The sequence below is a fragment of the Pelobates fuscus genome, chromosome 3 (genome assembly GCF_036172605.1).
Source record: "Pelobates fuscus isolate aPelFus1 chromosome 3, aPelFus1.pri, whole genome shotgun sequence".
NCBI classification, from domain to species: domain Eukaryota; kingdom Metazoa; phylum Chordata; class Amphibia; order Anura; family Pelobatidae; genus Pelobates; species Pelobates fuscus.
The window spans coordinates 210,920,058-210,933,483 of NC_086319.1; the positions used below are offsets into that span (position 1 = coordinate 210,920,058).

Consider the following 13,426-nt stretch of genomic DNA (forward strand, 5'->3'; position numbering starts at 1 on the left):
ATTTTTTTTAACCCCTGACGATTAACTTTTATTTATTTTTTAACCCTCAGGGGTTAAATTTATTTAATTAACTAATTTAAATATTGTATAATTAAATATTTAGCTAGCTGGGGTTGGTGGGAGTTATGGGAAAATGGGGAATTTACTGTTAGTGCTTCTTACTGCTAGTTAGGGGTTAACGGTAAAAAAAAAAAAAAAAAAAAGGTTAGAAAATGTTAAATCTGTAAAAAAAAGTTTTAAAGTTTAGGAAACTTTAAAAAAATTAATAAGCAAAACAAAAGTTTAAAAAATAGTTTTAAAAAGTAAAAAAGTTTTTAAAAGTTAAAAAATACATTTAAAAACGCTCATTGCGGGGCAGGGCCTGACTGGCAAACTAACAAGACGCACCCAGCACGAGCTCCTGCTGTCTGGGATCAAATTCTGTTAAAATCTTGGGGTACAGCGACGACAGATGCCTACTAATCAACCCACTGGACTGGGGAAGAGGGCACGAACCTGCTGATTCCTCTCTCGACAACCGGCATGACCGGGAACCGCAGCGGCAGAATGAGGCCTACCGGAGGAGACAGGGAGGAAGGGCAGCCGCCTTCCTACCCAAGGCTGAATGTCTCAAGCGACTGCAAATCACCACCCCCCCATGGACCGGTGGGGGTTATCCCAGTCTCTGCCAGAAAGAGTGCCCCAAACGCCACGCTACATGATGGGCCCAGCGACTGCACTGAACAAAGTGGAACCGAGGGCCTCTAAGATGGCGGATCTACACGTGGCGATGCAAAACAAGCGGCTACAGCAAAAGGACACAGCATGTACCCCCTGGAAGCAACCTTCGACCGCTTCTGGGCCAAGCTGCTGGCGAGCTTACAGCCGATGGCACCTCGTCGCGCACTACCCAAGCGGGATGAGACCGATGGCGAAAGGAGGTTTGGAACTCCTCTTCAGGGCACCACTAAGCCCCAAGCTACTGTACCCCACATTACGTGCCTTCCCGGACCGAGAGCAACAGGGCACAAGACCCAAAGGTGCCGGCCACACAGGCAGAGAGCAGCAAAACGATGTCCCAGCTTCACTACCAAGGCTCACCGCACCATCCCGAAAGGGACGACCCTGGACCAAGATGGTTCCCAGGCTCATGGCAGGAGGGCACCAGCTCTCACAAAGCTCCGGGGTAGGAGAGGAGACACGACATCTAGACGCCACGCATCTCCACGATTGGGTTGTAATTCCGGCATACGTCCCAAGCCTGGCAGTCACAATGTACATAGCAGGACAGAAACAACTCAAGTGCCAACTAAGGGCCGAAGCATCACTACACACCGCACAGACGGGGTTGCCCACCAATGCGACCTGGGCCCACGGGACAACTACGTTCACCCCGCCCCCCCGGAGTTGTCACACAATACCCTCGCACACCACCATATCAGGACTGCCCTTGTTCACTTCCAAGTCTGGGTGTGGGCTGAATATAGTACCTCGGATCTGGGACTGACGACACGCTACCATGACAAACCCAAACTTTTCCAGCTGCCCTACACTCTGACCACTATCGGGGGTTGGCTATATCAGACCTTGGCCTCATGAACTGAGATGTTTTTCTTAATACGGGTATGATGATGCAGCGGGCTGTGCCGCACACTTTTGTTTTTCTTTGGTTTCACGTTTGAGCTCACCTATATTAGCCGGCACAGTAATAATATTTTTAAGAGCACATAAGATTTGCATGCTAGGAGAACAGACCTTACCGTTTAGCTCTAGGAAAGTATCGCTAAACATGTTTCTAATCTTATCATTACACCTTTTTACTCGTGTTTTAACCTAGCATAGTTCTCAGGTCCTGTTTATCAACCTAATTAAGCAGATCTTTCTAACTCTCCATCACCTGTGTGTAGCCCCATGCGGTCCCATATCAGATTAGCCCAAGCTTGCTAACTATTGTCCTATGATATTTGTCCACTCACATGTTTAACAATTTTGTCTCTTTACACAACCAAAATAACCTTTGCTATTTGCACCTCTCAACTACTATCTTCAGGCGAATAAGCATGTTGTTATCACAAAAGCAAATTAGTGCAGTACATCCCGACTTTGCCTGTTTATATACTGTTAGTGTGCATCTTGCCAAATGTCACTGTATAAACCTGTACTTTTCCACTGCCACTGCCTAAAATGTATTGGTCTTGCTGTTATGTCTGTTATCCAAAATTATGCAGTCTATTCCCTACAACAAAATCTAAAACCTGTGCTGAATATTCTATACCACGTTATGTTTACGATGCCTGTTATAAGCTTACGACTGCTATTGTGGCTAAGTAAGCCGACTGTTATACCATGCACACCAAAAATAAAGAATTAAAAAAAAAAAAACGCTCATTGCCACTACACCTGGAACAAACTAGAGAAAAAATGATCCCACGCCAAGGTTCAAAATATGCCTTTTGAATTACCCCAGGGTGTATTCTTTAATAAATAGTATGTGTTTGTGGGGAAGTTTCAATAACCAACCATCTAAACTACTCCAAATTGGAACATGGACACAGCATAAAACTTCAAAGCTAGAAAAAAACTGAATGGCTGCGTCTCAAATGTGCCCCTTCAACATCCACATATACCTGGCAAAGGTACATACGGGGGTATTGCTGTACTCAGACCACATAGCTGAGCAACATATGAAGTATTATACAGTGGTAGCACACATAAGGTTTGCAAAATATACTGTGCAAACTCACTTTGTGTGTCAAAAAGGCAGAAAAAAATGCTTATTACCACTACACCTGGTACAAGCTAGCGGAAAAATGATCCCACGCTAAAGTTCAAAATATGCCTTTTGAAATACCCTGGGATGTCTTCTTTAAGAAATGGTATGGCTTTATGGAGTATTTGGATTGTATAGCCTGGTAAAATACTCTAAATTGGGACATGGGCACAGCGTAAAAATGTAAAGTTTGAAAAAAAATGGAATGGCTGTGTCCCAAATGTGCCCCTCCGATGTCCACATATACCTGGCAAAGGTACATACGGGGGTATTTTTGTACTCAGCAGACATAGCTGAGCAACATATGAAGTATTATACAGTGGTAGTACACATAAGGTTTGCAAAATATACTGTGCAAATTAACTTTCTGTGTCAAAAAGGCAGAAAAAACGCTTATTACCACTACACCTGGTACAAGCTAGCGGAAAAATGATCCCACGCTAAGGTTCAAAATATGCCTTTTGAAATACCCTGTAATGTCTTCTTTAAGAAATGGTATGGCTTTATGGGGTATTTGGAATATTTACCCTGGTAAAATACTCTAAAATGGGACACGGGCACAGCGTAAAAATTTAAAGATAATTTAAAGATACCGGTCCGTGGATCAAACGGTACCGGGCCGCCCAGGGGTGTGCGAGTCTGCCGGCTAATGCAGGGCTGGCAGTGCCAAAGTGCCAGCCCTGCAATGTGCCTGCAGACCGGGGAGGGAGATCTCTGATCTCCCTCCCCGGTCCGCAGGCACTGTGCTGACAGCCGGCAGTGGAGTGAATGAGAGAGGACCCGGGAGCTCTTACCTGCAGCTCCTCCGGGTCCTCCTCTCGCGAGATTTGGAGTGTTGCCGCGGTAACCACGGCAACGCTCCAAATCTCGCGAGAGTGAACTCTAGCCCTGTAACTGGGCTAGAGTTCATCTCACCACCACTGGGACCACCAGGGATTCCCCACCGGACCACCAGGGACTAAGAAATGTCCCCCCTCCTCCCAGTAAAGGTAAGAAGGGAGGGGGGACATGAATATATTAATTTTCATTAAATAAAAAAAATATAAAAAAGCCTCCCTACCCTCCTTACCCCCCATACACACACTGCCCCATGCACACACTACACACATTGCCCCACAAACACTGCCCCCATGCACACACTACACACACTGCCCCACAAACACTGCCCACATACACACACTGCCCCACAAACACTGCCCCCTCATACACACCTGCCCCACAAACACTGCCCCCATACACACACTACACACACTGCCCCCATACACACACTACACACACTGCCCCCATACACACACTGCCCCACACACACTGCCCCACAAACACTGCCCCCATACACACTACACACACTGCCCCACAAACACTGCCCCCATACACACACTACACACACTGCCCCACAAACACTGCCCCCATACACACACTACACACACTGCCCCACAAACACTGCCCCTATACACACACTACACACACTGCCCCACAAACACTGCCCCCATGCATACACTACTGGCGCCATAACAGAGGGCAGAGGAGACTTGTGATCGGGCACCAGAGAGAAGGGGCACTGCATGGAAGCAGAGGCAGCTTGGGACAAGGTAGGTAGGAGACTGAAATACAGCCTTGAGTTCCCAGCCACAGAAACTCCCCCAGTCTGTGACTGGGAAAGAAGCTGCGGAGTATAGGTGGTGTTACATCAGCATTAGTCTGCTGGTGTAACACTACCTACCTATCCTGTCTGTCACATACCCTCATATGTACCCCATTTTTATTAACTCTCACATGAACATGCTATATACATTCAGTCTGCGTATGTGTGGGACCGTGAACCAACAATTTTGAGTCTATGTCTTTATGTGACTGTGTTTGTGATTTTCTCACTATGTATGTGTCTGTGTTTTTTTAATATATGTGACTGTTTTTTTTTTTTTGTCTTATTAAATCAAAACAAGCGGGCCACGGAAAAATTATCAAACGTTTACCGGTCCGCGGCGATAAAAAGGTTGGGGAGCACTGTCCTATATGGCACTGTAGCTTCACGAAATAGTTCCAAAGACATTCATTGGGGGGTGTCTTTGTACTCAGAAGACTTAGCTGAGCATAATTTGGGGGTTTTGAACTTAGTGGCACATATGAAATATACAAAATGCCCAGCAGAAATGCAATCTGTATGTAAAAAATGCACAAAATTATTTTTTACCACATACTTTGTCATATATTGGTGAAATAATGGGGGCATGTTAAGGCACAATATGCACCTTATGAGATACCCTGGAGTGTCTACCTTTACAAATGGTAGGCCTTTGTGGTTTTTTTTTTTTGAACAGTCAAACTACTATAATACCCCAAATGGAAGCATAGGCTCATTAAATCCGTCTCTCAAAATTCGACTGTGAATACTTAAAAGGACAGGTCTCCTATATGGCACTGTAGCTTCACAAAATAGTGCCAAAGACATACAATGGGGGTGTCATTTTACTCAGCAGATGTAACTGAATACAAAATAAAACTTTGTACAGGAATAGCACACACCAACTTTACAAAATACACATGAGAAGTTCTTTGTTATAAGTTTGTGTGCCAAAACCCCCCAAAAATAAAATTTTACTCCAATATTTAGCAGAGGTTGGCGGTGAAATGGCTACGTAGAAAGTGTCAAAACAACCTTAGGTAAATAGACTGTGGTGTCTACTTTATATAAATATATACTTTTGTGTGGCAATTTTGTTTTCTTTTATGGCTATTAAGCTTACAAGACAAACATACCAAATTCTAAAATCGCTCCACATTAAAAGTTTATTTTACTCCTTGTGCTTTGTGACCTGTAACTACCAAAAAAAACTTAAAATACCAGGCACATTATATATTCTGTAAATCAGAACAACTAAATGAATTTATTTTTAATTACTTTCCTTAACCTGCACTAATTGTGCACACATTATTATTGCAAAAACTGTACAAAAAAACTCAAAATTTTTCATTTATTTTTCATTTTTCTGTATTTTTTTTATAATAAATAAGCATTTATGTATATATATGTTACATCAAATTAAAGCCCTTTCTGTCCTTTAAAAAACAGTATATAATATGCGTCGGTGCAATAAATTAGTAAAATGCAAATTGCAGTTGAACGCAAACAGCAAGAAAAATGCAAAAAATGCCGTTGTCATTAACCCCTTAAGGACTGAGCCAAATGTACAAGTTGTGAACAAAACAAAACGTAAACAAAACCTGGCATTTGCGCTATATGTCTGTCCAACCGTAATTCACCTCTTTCATATTAAATGCACCCCCTTATTATATATAATTTTATTCAGGGGAAACAGGGCTTTCGTTTAATATCAAATATTTAGCTATGAAACATAATTTAACCCCTTAAGGACCAAACTTCTGGAATAAAGGGGAATCATGACATGTCACACATGTCGTGTCCTTAAGGGGTTAATATGAAAAAAATGGGAGAAAATAAGAAATTTTGTTATTTTTTTAGTTCTACATGACATTTTAACTGTCAATGTCTTAATACTGTTTGCTTTTACTGCAATAAAATACACATATTTGTATTCAGCAAAGTCTCACGTGTAAAACAGTACCCCCTATGTACAGGTTTTATGGTGTTTTGGGAAGTTACAGGGTCAAATATAGCACATTACACTTGAAATAGAAATTCGCCAGATTGGTTACGTTGCCTTTGAGACTGTATACTAGCCCAGGAATTAAATTTACACCCATAATGGCATACCATTTGCAATAGTAGACAACCCAAGGTATTGCAAATGGGGTATGTCCAGTCTTTTTAGTAGCCATTTGGTCACAAACACTGGCCAAAGTTATTTGATTGTGTGTGAAAAATGCAAAAAACACCAATTTTGGCCAGTGTTTGTGACTAAGTGGCTACTAAAAAAGACTGGACATACCCCATTTGCAATACCTTGGGTTGTCTACTATTGCAAATGGTATGCCATCATAGGGGTAATTTTCATTCTTGGGCTACCATAGGGTCACAATGGCAACGTAAGCAATCTGGCGCATTTTAATGTGAAAAAAATGAAACACAAGCCTTATATTTGATGCTGTAACTTTTGAAAACACCATAAAAGCTGTACATGAGGGGTACTGTTGTACTCGGGAGACTTCGCTGAACACAAATATTTGTGTTTCAAAACAGTAAAAAGTATCACAGCAATAATATCGTCCGTGTAAGTGCTGTTTGTGCCTGAAAAATGCAAAAAACGTCACTTTTACTGGCGATATCATCGTTGTAATACATTTTACTGTTTCGAAACACTAATATTTGTGTTCAGCGAAGTCTCCCGAGTAAAACAGTACCCCCCATGTACAGGTTTTATGGTGTCTTGTAAAGTTATAGGGTTAAATATAGTGCTAGCAAATTAAATTCCCTATACTTTCAGGATGGGTTGTCAGGCAGGTCCCGCTAATTGTAATTAATTAGGATACCTAATTATGTAAAAATATGACATAAATATATGTGTAGAATTAATATATGTATATATATACATATGTGTATATATACGTATATATATATATATATATATATATATAATTTTTAAAAAATATTTTTATTTATATATAGGTGTATATATATAGTGATATATAAAGATATCAAAAAATGAAGGCTTGCACTCACGGTCTGTTGTTGGAATTAAAACAATTCTTCTTTATTCAATATTGCTTAAAACATAGTTGCTGTCATCTTATCGACGTTTCAGCCACATTAGTGGCTTTCATCAGGATCAACTCAGCTCACAAAATCAACTCAGCTTTTTTTGTGAGCTGAGTTGATCCTGATGAAAGCCACTGATGTGGCTGAAACGTCGATAAGATGACAGCAACTATGTTTTAAGCAATATTGAATAAAGAAGAATTGTTTTAATTCCAACAACAGACCGTGAGTGCAAGCCTTCATTTTTTGATATCTTTATATATGTTTTGGCTATGGCTGAAATGCATTTTTTGACAAACTGTGAGTGTGTGTGCTGGGTACAACTGGATACTATATAGTGATATATACGTATATATTTATGTATATAGATATGTATATAGATATATATATTATTTCGTTCTACGTGTATTTTGATATAAATATATATATATATATATATATATTAATATCACAATACAGTTAGAATGAAATAACACACATCTATATATTTTTTAATTATTTATTTTTAATTATTTATTTTTATTTAATTTTTTTACGTAGTTACATATTTTTTTATATTATATATAAATATATATATAACAATAATTATATATATATATAATCAGTATCAGTCTACATGTAATTTGATATTAATATATATATATATATATAAATAATTATATATATATTAATAGTAAAATACACCTAGACAGTGTATGTGTGTGTGTATGTATATGTGTATATATATATACTTAGATCATATATATATAATATATTAGTATATGATCTAAGTATATATATTTATTTTTTTACACTTAGTTTAATTTTACACTTATTTTAATTTGATTTCAGCCTCGCATGGACCTCACTCTCACATGGCCCGGGGGGGCTGAAAAGGGCGGACGTGCCGCGGGGGGCTCCCTGGGATTCCCCCCAATCGCGATCGCCGGCGTGGGATCGCCGGTGACCGGGTAAGTAAAAAAAAAACGGAGGGCGTACAATTACCCCCGGCGGCGTTTAGAGCCGCTTAAAAAAGGCCGTAATATTACGCCCTCTGGTCTTAAGGGGTTAAGTAAAAGACAAGCTTGTGAAGCTCTGTCCTTAAGGGGTTAAGTCTGAATTTTGCAATTAGATTTTTATTTTGCTGTCTTTTCAATTTACTGCATAAACCCCAAACTGTATAGTATTGACATGCAAACATACACATTCTGAAACATTGTTTTCACGATGACAGTGTATCTTTAAGTCAAATAAAGTTGAAAGCTGTCTCTATTATTTCAAGACTTTAAAAACCCCAGTGTGACCTCTTCCTGTTTCCTTAGAAATCATTTCTGTTTATATAACAAACATTTTAAATCTGTTATGCTGTCAGAAACAATTTAATATGTTTAAATTTGTATTAATTTTTGAAAAGACATTTGCGAACAGCAATAAAGGACTGTACAATGTAACATTGTGGCCAAAAAGGAAATCATATAAAATTAGCTTGTTACAGAATCAACAAAATAAAGCAATTCGCTTAGAGCAAACAAATATTGAAGATGGTGTATAAGAATATAGGATGGTTAGCTAAGAGAACAGATTGAGAAAGGCACAGGATAAGTTGTAGTACAAGATGACTGTACCACACATTCACAGCAACCAAATGGGCCGAATGGTTCTTATCTGCCGTCACATTCTGTGTTTAGATGTATACTTCTGGAAAGTAGATTGGTGTATTTTGAGGAATTTTTGCTTTCCCAGTCCCCTATTGCCATGATCAGGAAAAAAAGGTAAAACTCTTGGACAATATAGTATTGATTGATAATCAACAAAAAAGGGTAATTAACTAAAGTAGGAATTTTCCAAAGACAAAGCGCAATGAATTCCAAACTTTAAGCAAAAAAGTGCAGCATTGGGAAAATCTTGAAGTAATCTATATTTTTGTTTGGGTATTTTGACTTAAAGTTGTTACTGCACTTTATTTATTTATTATGAATTCACACCAATCCACACTTTAATGAGTTAGCATGATATTGCTGGAAAACAAATTAGAATGAATCAAACACTTAATTATTATTAATTTATTCATTCAGATTTTCTTTTTTTTTTTTTTTTGTGGATTACTTCATTAGAGACCATTTTTTAGAAAACTTACAATGCATTATATGATACATGTTTATTCTTGCAATTCCTTAAGTTTTGTGAACATATGCCCAGATTCCCTGGACCTCTACGTAAATGTTATGTAGCCGACATGTGCAAGAAATATATCTATATATGTAAAACAAATAGTGTTTGGGGAATTTAAAAGAGATTACCTGTTGTATTGGGTTGACTGTTGCTATAGGTCTTTTTTGTTTATGTTCATCTATTTTCATGTTTCCTTTCTGCCGTTGCGTTACGGTCTGTTCTGGTGCACTGCTACGTCTTTCTTTGGACACTTTGGTCTTTGCAGTGGTTTTCTGGATTTTGTTCTCCAATTTCTTTAGTCCATTGTTCTCCACACATTTAATCTCTGATTCTCTTTGAAACTCCATTTTTGCTAAGCCCACCATTCCTGGTCCATTTATTGATAAAGGTAATGTCCCTTGTTCATGGGCTTCTTGCGTTGCTAAGCCATTCTTGGATTTTGACCATGTCTCGTCTTCAGGATCTTTGTTTGATGAAATGGGCTCACTACTTGCATTTGGGTCGTCTTGTGATCCCTGTAAACTGTTTTTCTTTCCGATATGAGTGACTCTAAATCTAAAATGGATCACAAAAAGATTTTTAATTGGATCACATGAAATGTATAACGTATTTAAAATAATGAATCTATTTGAGGCAAAATGTTCAAGACAAAGTATGGACCAACCTTTGGCTGAATCAATATAAATCACCAAAGCAGATGATAAAAAAGCTGCATTTTAGTCATCATTAATACATTATTTATACACATATAAACATAAGAACAAACATGTTTGGAGGTCAAAAGTACATTACAATTACATCACTAATACTATATCATGAAATGTCAAAGCCTATAACTTTGATACATGTATGTCTTTGTTGTGAACAGAGTTATACAAAGCTTGGATGATGTGTTAGCTGAGCTATCAGGTGCAGGGGAATATTTATGTGCTGTAAAGTGTAAAACACCTGAGGCAGTCTGTCCTCCTGTTAGACCTAGTCAAGAGACTAGGATAAGGTTCCAAGTGCACCGTCCTAATTATCTACATCGTTTAGAGTGCGTATTGAAGCCCAGTAGCAGTGGTGCTTGGGGTTTTTTTTTTTATCAGTATCACACCAAATCTGGCCTTATGGGTGATGTAAAAAACAGGATACGAGTGGAGACCCCAGTGTTTTTGACTGATAGATCATTAGACCGATCGGTCAAAATGTTGGAATGCTATGATGTATATTTAGGCTCATTTGAAGGTAGCACTTCATCTAACCATTTGTGTGAGTTGCTTGATCTTTGCATAGTAAACAAAGTATGATTGAACTTTAGCAGACTTTTTATTTTCATATTTGTATGTTTTACTCAGTTTTTGCTTAAGTTTATTTTTTATTACTAAGCAAAACTAATATAATAAAACAAACATTTTAATTGATACCTCCCAACAGAGAAGACTGTGACCTCTCCTGGGTGTGTCTTTCCTCTGCTATCCTTCGATCGGCCCATACGATGCAGAAGACTTCTTTTCTTGCGGGTACAGTGCAAGCAAGGTGCTAGGTTTGAGCCAAGGTGTACCGTGTGGTGATGAGATGGGCCAGCATCCTGGCTTTCTCTGTGTACACACAGACTGAAAAAGGGAATTTATAGCTTACATTTAAGTCACCTTCAATAACTATACTTTATGTACATAAAATGTCTAAATATATATATAAACTAAATACAACAGCTAATTAAAAGTGTACTACCATGTGAGATTGACCCTTAAGTCTGACTGTACATTAACACCAGTAAGATTTTTAGGTAATTGTCAATACAGGGTTAGAAGTGTAATATAAGTAATCTACAGTAGTCCAAATTGTTCTTTTTTTTTATTCTTTTTTTTTTTTTTGTAGTGCACATATATAATACAGGCATGCTTGAGGTGCCCCGAGAGCAGTCCTCAGGCTTTTCCCACGCTTAACATGTGGGGTGTACGATTAACTGGCACAATTTTTATATTTTATCAGGCTCTATTAACATAACATTAAATCATCGATTTACATGTAAGTATATATGTTTTACAAACAGGGTTGGTTCGTGCGTGAGCTGTAGTAGTACCAATATATATATAATACAGGTAGTGCGGTACAGCGCTAGTTATTTTATTTAGCTAATGTCTGTGTACCTGTTTGATGTGAAACGGTTCGCTTATATGGTAAAACCTGCTAGGGTAGGGTCGCTTATTGTAGTAGTTGCGTTTATGGTTATACATAGGTATTTTGCGCTTAGTGCGCTATTTTCGCCTCAAAAGTCTATCGGTGAGATTGACAAATTGAGAGGCTAGTATAGAAAGCTTCATGCGATGCAGTTCAAACTAGGGCTGTAGGGTAAATGCCTATCTTGCACCGTAAGCAAAAATTAATTAGTAGACTAAACATAACAAAACATAACAAAATTAGTAAGGTGTATGCTGTGCCAAGAAGCTCAGGGTAGAAGGATGACTCATTTTAAATCCCTACACCCAGCCTACAGCCAGTCCAGAGTACACATGAGTGTCCAGATAGAGAGGGGTCAATAAGGCAATATATTGCAGTGTACCGAGAGTCTGTGTCGTTGTGTAGGAGCCTTTCAGTGCCTGGTAGAGGTGTCTAGGCCTCAGTCTGCAGAGTCTTCCGCTGTCAGCCGACGCCTGTTCTGCTAGGTCGTTGGCGGGTTGTGTGGGCCTCCTGGATCAGCATCCTCCCTTTCGTGTGCTGTGGAGGGGCTCCCCGCCTGTGTCTCCCGCTGGTAGCAAGCCTCACTGCCTCCCGGTCATCGTTACCGCCGATGCCACAAGCTTTCAGGTGCGGAGTTGCGCCTTGCTGGGTGAGGGTTGTTGGGGCCGCTGAAGTGCTGGTGAGTCGTGCGTGTTGGCAGGTCCCTCTCTGAGGCGTGGGGATGCGCTTGCTGGGGCCCCCATTACCTTGTGCTGTTTCCCGCCGTGCTGTCCTCTGGCGCTGTCCGAGAGCTGCTCTGGGGGTGCTCAGGGCATTCCCGCTGAGGTATTGCCGGGTTGCCGGGCGGATCCAAGCTTCCACCTCTCTCATCGCCCTCCTGAATGACCATTTCTGGGCATGGAGCTTGGCCCAGAGGCTGCCGCAGATCTGGTCATAGAACTCCCATATGTGCCTGGGAGGCTTGATTTGCAAGCGTTTTGTAGTAGGCCGTGTCTGTGCCGCCATCTTGTCTGGGCCCAGACAGGCCCTTCTTGCTTTAGGGGCCGTCGCTTGGTCACGTGTTGTTGCGGGGGTATTCGCCCCCATCGAGGACCGGGATATCCCCTGCCGGTCCAGAGGGGGCGGCAGCAGGGCTATGCTGTGTCTAGGCTTGTGTGCAGGTCTCGTACTAGGGGATCGGCCTCCTCCCCCGGTCTTCAGGCTCCGCTCCAATGCAGGCCGCATGGTCGGTGCGGGCCCCTCCGCTTCGGATCGGTGCCGGACCGATATTATTCTGTTCCTCGGGCCTTCATAAGATGGGTTCTGGTCACTGTGTGCTGCCTGCGTTAATGGGCTGGTCGGTAGTCGCTTGTTTGTGCTCTGCATTGTTGGAGCTCTTAGAATGTGCGACCGGCCATCTTGGCTGTCAGGCCCCGCCCCCAAATTGTTCTTAATACTAATGGTGTTTTTTTAAATGCAGGGCAATACTAGCACACTGCTTATATCTAATGAGAGATAATCAGGGGGTAATTATACACATTTTGAGAGCTATATACTGGAATATATAGCTGTTGTTTCCTATGCTCTACTTTTGCTTACTATTGTATATTCGAATAAGAAATAACAAAAAAAGGATTGTAAAGTTTTATTGTGTATGTTATCAGAAACCTGTTAAAAATTTTGCTGGGGGTTGGGTGTATGGGTGTTGG

The 13,426-nt window shown here is 40.3% G+C and overlaps 1 protein-coding gene across 4 annotated transcripts in view; it reads right to left on the reverse strand.

The window, feature by feature from the left end:
• RELL2 (RELT like 2) overlaps positions 1–13,426 on the reverse strand; it is a 435,084-nt gene that overhangs the window by 364,921 nt on the left and 56,737 nt on the right. For all 4 annotated transcript variants that reach the window (XM_063447923.1, XM_063447924.1, XM_063447925.1 and 1 more), the window contains 2 exons: positions 10,982–11,170; positions 9,704–10,130 (listed from right to left, as the gene is read on the reverse strand). In XM_063447923.1, coding sequence (XP_063303993.1) covers positions 9,704–10,130; positions 10,982–11,170 — 616 coding nt within the window. The remainder of the gene's footprint in view (positions 1–9,703; positions 10,131–10,981; positions 11,171–13,426) is intronic.